Here is a 12,701-nt window from a genome sequence, read left to right as displayed (position 1 = left end):
AAAGATAGCTCTTGTAGTTAGTTAAAAATCAGCCCGATGGGGCTCTTCCCTTTTAAAGTCAGGTTAATATACTGAGAGAGCATGAATCTTTGGGGGTTTTCTTTGGTCTTTTATTGGTTTGGATGGTTTTTTTCCCGGCTCCAGAGTCTTTTATGCTTTTTAAATCTTTACTTGCTGTTTGATCTTCTCAATCTCCTCCAGTTTAATATTAGGAATTGTAAAAAGAGTCTGTAAAAGGAAAACCAACAAAAAAAAAATCCCACTGAGTTGCGTTATTTAAGCAAACTGCTTCTCCTGGATCAAATATAAAAATAAGGTCTCAGAAAACCTTCATAAACTGCACTGTAGGAATGCAATTACTACTGAAAGCAGTGCACAGTTGCTATATTTTAGAAGTAATGTTCAAAACTTTGGTAATACTTCCAGTAAAACCATCTTAGTTACAAGCAACTTCACATATAAGGGGAAGTCCCGGAGGTCTTGCAGATGCCCATCATAAGGAAATTTCCCAAACCTCTGCATCACCCATCTTGAGGCTTTTTCAGTTTTAAGTTAAACTTTCTGAAAGACGGATGGCCATTGTAAATGAGGGCATGGCACTGACCGGTTCATTAATAGTAAAAAGTCTTCTGCGTTGTTTTCTATTACTTTTTAGCACATGCTTCTTTTATTGTTATGAAAGGAAAGAGTGCCCTATAAGTGTGTTACAAGCTACTGGTGATTTTTCTATCTAGGGGGAGATAATTAAAAGTGGCTTGAAGAGCTAAGCTTCTAAACTTCCTGACAAGACTGTCGGTTCCTTCTCCTATATAAGTCTTTGTCCTTTTTCTCCACATTATCAACAGATTCACAGAAGAGTTGATTTGCTTTCACAGTTGAGATTTTAGGCAAATTCAGCTTTCAATTACCCTTAAATAACTTACCTAGGTTGGGTTATTATAAAAAACTATTCAGGAAAGCATAAAGTAAAAAAAAAATAAAATCATTAATTTCTCCTGTGTATGTTGAGGAACACAATGTAGATGGAGAAAAGCCTCAATTCGGTGTTTTCTTTGAGGTCAAATTTATCTTTGAAGGCTGCAAGAGAATTCCTGTATGCAGAAATAAGGGAGAAAAGAGCGACTCACCCTTTGTTCCCATTACACAGAAGCCCTAAGGAAAGACTGGCACCAGTGATAGGAGAGGAATAGCTGTAATCACACTGGACTGGACTATGCCTTAGTTATTTACCAGGACAGCCGACAAAGAATTGCCAGGGCTCTCTTGCACAGTTCAGCAGTTGTCGTTGCGGCCTTACACCCGGACGACCCAAAGGTCTCCATCAGCTGTCCTGAAACCCCACAGGTATGCAGCCCGTGCCCACGGCTTGCATCGCTAAGCAAGTGGCTGTGACTCGTCAGTATTGCCCGGCATAGCTGACAACCTGGAGTGCCTTTCTCAGACAACACATGCTGACGTCTTAATAATCCCGAGGTGGCTGCGTTTGTGTGTTTTACATTATGTATTTATTATTTGACTGTGTTAGCTATTTAATCCATTACTGTTCTCCTTAAGTAATGATCCATCAGCCAGAGACTTCACCTCAGCTCTATTCCAGTGCAAGTCCCTAGTCTAAGCCAGGGCAAGGCTGGAGCAATTCTAGGGTGGGTTTAATTGGCACTAATCTGCAGCTTCCCCAAGCCCATTTGCCATCAGAGCTCAGGCTTCCCTCCTGGTGTGTGCCCAGGAGGGGGAGGAGGAGGAGGAAGACACCTGTGAATTCTCCTGCTTTGGTGGTTTTCAACCAAAAAGTAAATACCCTCAGTGACTTCAAAACTCTTTTTCCTAACAATGAAACTACACCGTGTTAGTTCTATGGCTCCTTAGGTCAAAGAAAGATGATGGGCAAGGATCAAAACAAAGCTAGCCTGTGACACGTGAAAAATATACATAGCTGTCCCAAAGGAGCCTTTTACTTGCCTCATTCTAAAATCCTGAAATTCTGTCTCCCTAGTAAAAAAATTTTTACCTGTAATTTTGAAAAAAAAAAAAAATCCATTTGCTGTTAGACATCCATTCCTGTATTTACAGAAACCAGGTCACCTTAGATTCTTATATACTGTAAGCTGAGCCAGGCAAATAAGCACAAAAAAGATCAAATTTAAGCAATTGTCTCTTCTCTGATTAAAATACACTATTGGCATAGTTGCATGTTTGTGCTTACCCAAAAGATAATTGAAAAGTTTCTCTTTTAATGCTGTCTGGTTTTCTGCAGAATGATCACAAGCACCAGAGACCTTATAACTTTTCCTTTTAGCAGCCTTAAAGTTATTTAAAATTCCTAGGATCTGCTTACTCAGCAACCCGCCTTCCTTTACCTCATTGTTCAGTTCCCTCCACATACCTGCATAACTACCAACAAATTTTCTCTTTTTCTTTTTTTTCCTCTCTCACTCTTTTTTAATCTTTAAATGTAATTCTGGCAATTAGTAGGAGGAAAGTAATCCAGATTACTTGGCTAATGGCACAGTATATCATCTACCTTTTGCAGCACAGCTGCTTGTCCACTGAAGAGGAAGAACAAAGGAAAGTTAGCTTTGGAGTAAAATCAGCAAAGTTAGTATGTGAGCATTCTTTTACAACATTGATATGCAGGCAGAAGATATTAATGCAAAAAGCTAAGTAAGGCTTAGCTTTAGAAGTTTGTTAGTGAATGAAAGAAAAAATGAGTAGTAACCTGCTAAAGCTGGTTGACAAAATAAACATTTATGTCCTGAGTCTAAGGGTAAGAACCCACACAGTCTAAAAATAACTGGCAATTTTTGCATGATGTAAAATATAGTCGCTATTATATGCAATGCAATGGTTGCTTTTCACAAAACAATAAAAAGATGCAACACGTAAGATCTAGAAAATTTCAAGCAAAATGTATTTATTGACAGCTGCTTCCACTAACTCAGACAGTGGCTGTTGCACTAGAAAATATTATACCGATTTTTAAATCATCACAGATTAGTGAATACAATGCATTTATGTATAAATATTCTAGCACTCTACCAAATCTTCATAAAATACAATTCTTAGGAAGTGATTTGGCAATTAGCAAGTTAAGGTCTTAATTTCTCTTTCAACTGAATTGAAAAAAAAATTGCCTGCTCCACATTGTCTCTTTCAATCATGAACAAAATGAAGTTTAAGTTTAGGAATGAAATTAGAAGGAAGAAGAACTTTCAAATTGGTGGAAAAAGTGCAGAAATCTCATGGTAAAAAAAGAACTTAGAACTGTCTTTTGTCAAAGATCTAGGCAAATGTAGGCAGGCAAATGTGTCTGCCAAAGTTGGACCATACCTCTTTAGGTGACTTCAGTCTCTTAAAATCCTGAGTGTGCTTTGTACAAAACAACTTGAAACCACCAGAAGAGTCACATTAAAATAAGGCAACCTGCATCTGGGGAGTTTCAAATAATCCTGTCTGTAGCTTGCTGTGTGATGAAAACGTTCTGAAGATCTCCTACTAGATTTGGGCAGATCAATGCTAACCATGGTATATGATGGTACCTAATTCCTTCTGACCTGCAGTAAGAGTAAAATTCTTGATTTTCACTTTCACAAGCCTCCAATTGTCTTATAATAATTCATTTTACTGGGGATTTCCTTCTTAGGTTGTTCCAGTAATGACATTCTATTTTCCTGTCCTCAATCCTATGATGGGCTTCACACAGGTGTAAAATTCCACATAGTGGTGCCAGGAACAGGCTGACTAAATGACAAAGAGATGGACAACTGGATGAGAGCACAAATTCACATGTATTTCCATTATTTTGGCACTGGGCAAAAAGATCTCTCTATTGACTTCCCCTCAAAGCCATTGAGAATAAAGCTATGAAAGAAGATTATCAAAAAAAGTAGGCCATGTTGCCACTTCTCATTTTCCAGAGATAAGAGATTTCAGAGTGGATTCAAAGTGAATGACTGGTACAGCACGCTATGGTGATGCATGCCTTCGTCTTAATCTCAGTGAACAAATTATGTCCTCGCATATCTAGGGATACAGATATTCTTATCATAGGAAACAGATATTATGGGACAAAGTTGGCTGAAGACAGGGGACAATGTTGAATTTTTATAGCATGGCCTAACAGCGGGTCATGTTTAAAAAAATAATAATAAAAAAAAAGACGTGTCAGAATCTAGAGACATCCCACAGGAATTTCTCGTCTCTCCAGCACAATTTACCAACTTTAGAAACATGCATATTTCTCTCTCTCTATTCTCAGTATATGAGAACTGCCAATAAGAGCTGCTTTTCAGCTTCCCAGATAAAATTATTTCTTCCCCTCTTGCTTGCCATTTTTCCTGAAAAAACTTTGTTTGCTTTTTAACTGTGGAGCAACAGAGCTCCAGATCTTTCAAGTCGGTGATGAAACCTCAGTTACGCAGTTTATCAGCTGAACCTGCACATTAACAATGTCTGTGTCCCCAGGCCATCACTCTTCTCAAATAATAGGAAGTTGGATCATTACCCTTCTGGGTGAACATCAAAAGTTGTGTCCAAGAAGATGTGAAACAGAGCTTCTAGAAGAATAAAGGTGAACCACAGAGGCACTCAGAGTTGCAAGTGCAACTGCTCACTTCACAAAAATGGTAGCAATTCTGTGGGTGGCAAAATCAAACAGAGGTGGAGGTGTTACAGCCATGATCTTCCATGCTTTCTCAAGCACTGCAAAGCTGAGATTCTCACCTCTCATATCAACATTTGACAGATTTTTATTTTTTTTTTATATATCAGGCATCTCACAAACTTGAATTCCATTTTAATACCTCTGGTAAAGCCTCTAAAGCCTCCATCCTAGTAATAATGTTCTGCTTTCTGCTTTATAAACCACCAGAAAATCCATATATTTCACATTACTTCTGTTGCAAATGCCTTGAATTGTATATCCTTTTAGAAAACTTATGTGTGGTTATAAGTTTCTAGCCTTAGAAACTCTTATTTTGGAGATCTACAACAAAGGGCAGGTTTAAATCTTGGCTTAAAACAAAGATATGCTCTGCTGACAGTTATCATGGAGAACTAGATAGTGGACTGCAAGGTCCTGCACATGGGTTGGAGCAATCCCAAGCACAAATACAGGCTGGGAGATGAGTGGATTGAGAGCAGCCCTGAGGAGAAGGACTTAGGGGTGTAGGTTGATGAGAAGATCAACATGACCTAGTGATGTGCGCTTGCAGCCCAGAAAGCCAACTGTATCCTGGGCTGCATCAAAAGAAACATGACCAGCAGGTCTACTCTGCTCTTGTGGGACTCCACCTGGAGTACTGTGTTCAGCTCTGGGGCCCCCAACACAAGAAGGACACGGACCTGTTGGAGCAGGTCCAGAGGAGGGCCACAAAGATGATCAGAGGGCTGGAGCACCTCTCCTATGAAGACAGGCTGAGAGAGTTGGGGCTGTTCAGCCTGGAGAAGAGAAGGCTCAGGGAGACCTTACAGCAGCCTGCCAGTACCTAAAGGGGGCCTACAGGAAAGCTGGAGAGGGACTTTTTACAAGGGCCTGCAGTGATAGGATGAGGGTTACTGGTTTTAAACTGAAAGGGGAAAGATTTAGATTAGATGTAAGGAAGAATTTCTTCACTGTGAGGGTGGTGAGGCACTGGAACAGGTTGCCCAGAGAGGTGGTGGATGCCCCATCCCTGGCAGTGTTCAAGGCCAGGTTGGATGGGGCTTTGAGCAACCTGGTCTAGAGGAAGGTGTCCCTGCCCATGGCAGGGGGGTTGGAACTAGGTGATATTTAAGGTCCCTTCCAACCCAAACCATTCTATGATTCTGTGATGCTTCTTTCCCACGATGAAAGTGCAACCCAGTTTCTATTTTAATTGTCATTGTGATCCCTTCCCACCAGTCACTTTCCATTGTTATGCAATAACCTCCTTTTGTTAGGAAGCAACAACAAAAAGTAAGGTTAAACTATGTCCTCCACTGGTGGTCTTGAAACTTTGTGGCCTCTCTCGTGACACCCATGCACACGACAATGTTCAGAAACACCCTTAATCTTTCTTAGGGCAGGAATCAAACTCCTGAATAAATCAGGAATTACTTTTAGTGGAAGACTTTTCCCTAAATTACATTTATGCAACTTATTACATTTCACATGAAGTATCAGAGAGGATTGTGGGAAAAAGGATCGCACCTACTGTAGGTATCTATTTCCCATAGAAGCCATTAGGGCAAGTTTATTAGCCCATCGTGGTTGTAAATAATGAATTCAATTCAATATTTGGGGTTACCTGGGGTTTAAATTGGTACTGATCTTAGTCTAATGTTTCCAATTTCAGGAATTGAAACACATTACTATATGCCTTTGCCAGCATATAAAATGTTAATCTTGATAGATTACATTAATCTTTATAGAGAGCACTTTTTGTTCCACTTATATTTCAGGATCTTAACTCCTCAACAGAAGGATGCTTTAGGTCTTTATATTGAGAACACTGCACATTTATTTTAATTGGATAACTGAGCTTTCCTGCTTACTGAGCTGTCTGCCTGACATTTGCAAAATGCAGCTTTTTTTTCCCCAACATAACCTAACTGTTCATTTTTATAAGGCCTGTCATCTAAAATGCAGAACCTAATCCTTAATTAGTTGTCATATTTGTTTAGATGTTATACATCATCCATTGGACTGAACTGTTTGGTTTACTGTCCTTTCATAACGTCCATTAAATGATTATTTTTGCATTCACTTATGTTTTATTTAACAGTTTTCCTGTGTCCTGAACTCCTGACTTACAGGCCTTTTGCTAAAGAATGGAATCATTAAATTGGTTCAGCATGCAGGCTGCCCAGGCAATGCATGGGTAAATCAAAGCTAACACAGCACACTAAACCCAGCCCTAAGCAGTGCTGAGAAGCAGACTGGAGTGCTGTAAAGTACCTTAAACACAATGAGCTTTCCTCCAGCTTGGATTTTCAGCTGTAGATCTCTTTTGGAATCGGGAACCTACAACAAGCCAATCTGTCTCAGGGGAAAGAGAAGGGACAGACACTTCGCTATCATCTGATCCCTGTAAAGCAATCAATGGGATCATGGAGGCACAGTTTTTTCACCCTGACTGATGTGGAACAGGGACTGGAATCCAGGGTAGAGTCCCAACCAACAGACTATTGAAGAAGTGTTTCTCACTGACTAATTATTTAAGTAAAATAGAAGGTCTTTAACAGGCGAACTGAGAACGACTTGCCCCAATATGCACATGGCAGCTACATATAGGAAAAAAAACATTCCTGTATTAAGTTGAGCCAAGAGAAGATTTTTAAAACCATCTCCCACATATATCTGTGAGTGCTTTGAATATGGTTTCAGTGGGCATGGCAATGATCTCTACCTCCCCGTCCACCCAAAACTCTTACTCTTAGAACCCCTACCTCACTGGGTACTGCCACACAAACCAAGACTGCCTACCTCGAGCACCCTGGTAGGACATTAGGTACAAGTCTGAAAAGTTTGACAGCATCTATTATAGAGAGTTAAACAACAGCTGAACAGGAGCTCCTGGCCCTGAATGCTGCCTGATTGGACACCTAAAATAACATTGATGTTTCCAAGTCTTTTCATGGTTATAATTAAAAGTATCTGCTCTTTGCAAATGGGTAATCCGCATGTTTCATTGCTTTGCTGCATAGCAGGAGTTGTATGCTAGCCAACTAAAGCGAGTGGTGAAATGCTCAGGTAGTCACAGCACTGTTTCAACTACACTGCTGTTGCATTAGATTCATCCTTTGTTTGTGTGGATATAGGAAATGTACCCACATACTAAAATACAAACCAGCATGAAATAAAAACCTTTCTTTTCCAGGTAAGAAAATCAGGGCCAGCTCTTGGATCTAGAAGTACTTTTAATCTTTTTCCTCCCCATGCTAGTCTCGGTCTTATCTCATTAAAAGAAAAGATTCAAGTTGATGATATACTGGCATATACTACCTAGATTTTTTTCTGATCCTAGTCTGTGTCCATTGTGCTTTTTTTTTTTTTAAGTGCTGCAAGACAATTATTGGTATGCAAAGCACTAGAGAAGTGCTGGAGAGGCATAAAAGCTTCCAGAGAACAATTTCCCTTTCAGACAAAAAGCAAACATCTCCATTGCCGCTTGAATCAAGTTATGTGTTGTAAGGACTCCAGTTCCAGTCTAGAAAGACTTGGCATAAAGCTCACGTTATAGAGATGAAGCATATGCCTTTTAGGAATAAATGAAGCATTATGATAAACTTTTATAATACTGGTAAAATGACTGGTTTTGCTGATACTTTCATAAATTTTTCGAAGACCTTCCAAAATCATTGTCTCCCTTCTGATCTCACCTCCCACTCAAATCTTCTCTTCCCACTGAAACAAGGTTGCTTTTTATTTTTTTTTTCTTCTTTTTTCTTCTCTCCCCTCCGCCTACAAAAATGATGATATTTCAGCTCTACTTTAGGGAGGGAATAATTTGCACAGCCTTTTTTCTTCACACATCTGTACTGTAAAACTGAAAAAATGTGGCAACAGGAACATGTCAAACTTGCAAAAAAAATCACTTGAGGTAAGAAACAGCAATACAGCACAACAGCAATTCAAACCAAAGTTCCCAGAAAGTTAAAGAAAACTAAATTCTAGTTAAAAATCTTAACATTTTGCCCAAATGGGAAGCTAATAAGCAACCTGGATGTCCTTAAAGAAAGATGACCAAGGACAGAGTAGTAGAGGACAAGGTATACAGGGACAGGTCTAAGAGTTCCTAAAAGGATTGAATTTAATCTTTGCTAGACAATTAAAGCTGTATTAGAACTTTAAATAATTGGAAAAAATACCCTGAAAAGCTTATTGCATTTTCCGTTTTTCTTTCAGGTACACACGATGCTTTGCTTATTTCCTGGCCAATTGTTCAATACAAAGTTTTTATTAATTTAGCATGTGTTAGCTACTTGGCCAAGAAAGGAAGCACTACTGCATTAAATCATAAATAATGATACCAGACAACAGGCAGATGAATCCAACCATGTGAAAAGTATGTGGTGTTTCAGGTTTTCTGTGTGTGTGTGTGTATGTGTGTGCCACTCGCATTTATCTATTCACATGCTTCTCACCTTCCTTCAGTCCAAATCTTACTCAATATTACTACATTTGTCATTTCATCCAGCCACCAAAGGAAACACTCTCAATATATCCATCACGCATGGTGTGGAGGAGAGTACTCTTGAACATTTAGCACTTGTATTTCCTGTAAAGACATAAAGGAAGCAAAACATAATACCTCCTCACCATTCCTGGCAAACATCAGGGTTTCTTCTCTTTACCTTCCCAGAAGGATCCAAGCACTTTTTAGAGTAAACGTTGCTGCTAAACTGCAAAACATGCAATATTTAATCCCTTATCTTTACGTCTTCTCTTCCTTTGCTAAACTACAACATAACAGGAACGCAGGTAGAAGAGTCACGTAATTCTGTTAGCGTGCATGTGACGTGATTAACAGCACATTAAGCTCATCAGCCTCATCATGACCTGTTGGACTGATGGGTAAGTCTCGACCTACAAGCACGTAGCTGACTCTCCTGCGGCTTGGACGACAAACCTGGGAGCGAGAAGAAGGAGCCTTCTAGAACAGTTATCCTTCCTTCCTCCTCCGTACTTGAAGGTGCACAGAAGCAGGAGCTGTCCATGAAAAAGACAGCTAACGAGAAGGCTGACTCCCACCCATCACCGGAGAGAAGAGGTGCGGGGCCCGGCCGAGAGCCGCGGGCACATATTCCCCAGTAACTGGCCCTCCCCAGTGCCGGTGCTCCCTGAGCAGCACTTGGCTGAGCAGCCACAGGCACATTTCACCTCAGTGGTATTTTTGGGATCCTCCTAGATGAAATGTCCTGTTTAAAAGCAGTCAGTTCGGAAGCTGCCTTTTTTTCTTCCTACCAACAAAACCCAATTCTTCCTCACGTATCATGCAGGGTTGCCTGAACAACGCATCTGATACCGGATTAACCTTGGTTTTTGGGGAAGCAAACCTTCAACCCAGGCCCGAGCTGAATCACACGCACACGCACGCACACGGGGCGGGCACTAACCTCACCGGGCTCCTCTGCCCAGCCCGGTGGCCAACCGCCACTGCCGGGCAGTAAAAAAGCTGGGAACCTTGTCAGCAGTACGTCTGTTTGTAAGTATGTTGTGTACAGTATGGATGGTGCAACTGCGGGTAGCTCTGCGACCAACGCGGTGAAAAGGAAAAGGAAAAGGACTTTGAACACCAACGTATTTTTACCTTTTCAGACTAAGCTTTTATTTTGATATTACAAACCATTTTTTTTTTTTTATTCACAAATCACGGTTGTGATATAAACACTAATTTCTAAAGACAGATATACACATTTTCTGGGTTTGTAGGGTGCTTTTTTAAATCTGTTTAGAAGTCACTATGTTCCACATATGGTAGTAATAATTTTTTTCATAAGTCATATTATCAGTAGTTATTTATATAAGTGAAAACATTCCCAATATATATTGTAAAAAAATTTCAAATGCTTTTCTTACATAACTATTTCAGACATACAGTTTAAAATGACTACTAGGAGTACTGTAGGAGCTTTATAAACAAAATATTTTCTAATATGGGCTGCACCCTCAACCTTTCAAGATTATTTTAATAGACTAAAATGCCATATAATCATTTGGAGAGTGGGAGTTGTAAAGCCATCTCATGAAAATTAAAATTGCAAATAAATTCTGTTATTCCCCACATTAGACATTTTGTGTGTGCAATTCCAAAAAAGATGTATCATCCACACTTTGAATTGGAAGCCTAACATTTGGTAAACATTTTTCACGTTGCTTTTATCGTGGTGTTTAAATGAAATATACTTCTTTTTTTTTTTTTTTTAATAGGAGGCTTGTTTCATATATCTTATATAATAAATGTGGGGATTGAACTCTTAATAAATTTCAGTTCATTCCCTCACCAGTATAAATATATGTTACTGCCCCATTTTTCATTAATATAGTCTCTTTCTCTCTCTGTTTCAATTTTAAAGATAATTTATTTTTCATTCTTAGATATAAATGCTACAGAAACTTTGTTTTCAAATCTTGTGAAACTTTATTGATGGTTATTGTTCAACTGATCATACTGCATGCACATACGATGACAAAGAGAAAGCCTGATCACAAACACTTTTTTTAAAGCAGAGTTGTTATAGCAAGTTGGCAGGTTCACAGCGGTGAGTTGATAATTTACTAAGGTGCTTGCCAGTAGGCACGCACGTTACACATGAGGATATAACTATCTGCAGCAAAACTGTAGCGAGACAGTTTTCTGCTTTATTTATTTAAATACAAAAACAAGAAGACCCGTGACAAACACCCCAACTTAGGTTAACTTGTAAACAGGACAACATGGAAAGAGTCCAAACATATGCACAGACAAACTGCAATTTTTCAACTATGCTTGAAACTGCCACCTGGGCGTCTGCTGGGCTGCACCTGCCCGAGACCCAGCCAAGCAGCCTTCTCCAGTCAGTGCTCGGTCAGAAGAAGGTCCCTCTTTTGTCCCAGTTGAAAAGTTGTCTTGGGCCCAGTATTTAGCAAAATGGCCTTGGTTTGAAAATAAAATAGGGGCAAGTTGTCATGCCTTGAAAAATTGCAGATTGTTTACACGACACAGTCATGTTTCAAAAAGTACCAAGCTGATGAAAATACCATGATTATCTCTACTCAATGATTGCAATACTTGTAAAATGCTTATATAAATCTGAATATGATTATCATATAATTCCATAAAAATGATACGTCTGTCTCTAACAGTTGGTCTACTAGGCTAAATCTAAAGCATCATAGGCTGTGTATTTCTAGAACTTAACAACTCCACTGCACGGATGTAAATTTTATACATTTTTTTTACTGGTACAAAGAATTTAAGTTTTTATTACTTTCTTTTTTGGAAAAAAAAGAAAAAAATAGAAACAGTGCTTTTATCACCTTTTTATTATTGTTTTTTTTCCCTCCCATAATATAAAAGTCAGCAATGATATCAATAATTTATTTTACTGGAAGAAATATAAAAAGAATGCTTGTTAATGGTCTAACTAGCAGTTTTTGCCTAAATAACTAGTTATGGTTAAATAGCTGAATACTGCCTGGTGGAATGCTTTAAAAGGGTGCCTTCGGACAGGTTTTAATCTGATTTTTATGTACAAGTGTCGAGAGAAGCACCCCTAATAAGAACATAACCTTTGGCTTTGAACAAACAGTGAATAATTTAAGACAGGTGATATATGATAGTTGGTGCAGTGGGGCCCCTTTTTGCTTCATTAATTAATATTTTAGCCAAACCCCATTCCCATGTCCCCAATTTCCCCCCTCCCTCCCTCTCATAAACTAAAATAAATGTAGATGCAGAAAAAAATGACTACTGTAGTCACTTACACTCTTACAAAACATGTGATAACCCCAATAGCTTAATATTCAGCATATATAATTCATTTACATGATATAGCACTCTTGATTGTGGCCCTAAAACAGTTTTTATTCATATCTAGCAGCTTTCTAGATCAACCACAAAAACTTCTACAGCCAGCAATCAAACTACGTAACCTTCAGAAATTAAAGACCCACAATATTAAAATACACAGAACAAAATATCTGAGGTATAAGATAAAAAATGTAATTTTTCCTCTTTTTAGAGTTGCTAAAATGATGCACT

At 38.9% G+C, this 12,701-nt stretch overlaps 1 protein-coding gene across 13 annotated transcripts in view; it reads right to left on the bottom strand.

Annotated features, from left to right (window-relative positions):
• Nucleotides 1-10,164: 10,164 nt before the first annotated feature.
• Nucleotides 10,165-12,701, bottom strand: part of RBFOX1 (RNA binding fox-1 homolog 1) — a 939,260-nt gene continuing 936,723 nt past the window's right edge. For 4 of the 13 annotated variants that reach the window (XM_075018330.1, XM_075018324.1, XM_075018327.1 and 1 more), the window contains one exon: nucleotides 10,168-11,593. In XM_075018330.1, coding sequence (XP_074874431.1) covers nucleotides 11,516-11,593 — 78 coding nt within the window. In that variant the 3' untranslated portion in view covers nucleotides 10,168-11,515. The other 9 variants (XM_075018329.1, XM_075018333.1, XM_075018335.1 and 6 more) reach the window with 4 other exon arrangements.

The sequence above is a fragment of the Buteo buteo genome, chromosome 29 (genome assembly GCF_964188355.1).
Source record: "Buteo buteo chromosome 29, bButBut1.hap1.1, whole genome shotgun sequence".
NCBI classification, from domain to species: domain Eukaryota; kingdom Metazoa; phylum Chordata; class Aves; order Accipitriformes; family Accipitridae; genus Buteo; species Buteo buteo.
Note: the sequence above shows the minus strand (reverse complement) of the source record. Positions and strands in the feature narration are given on the sequence as shown.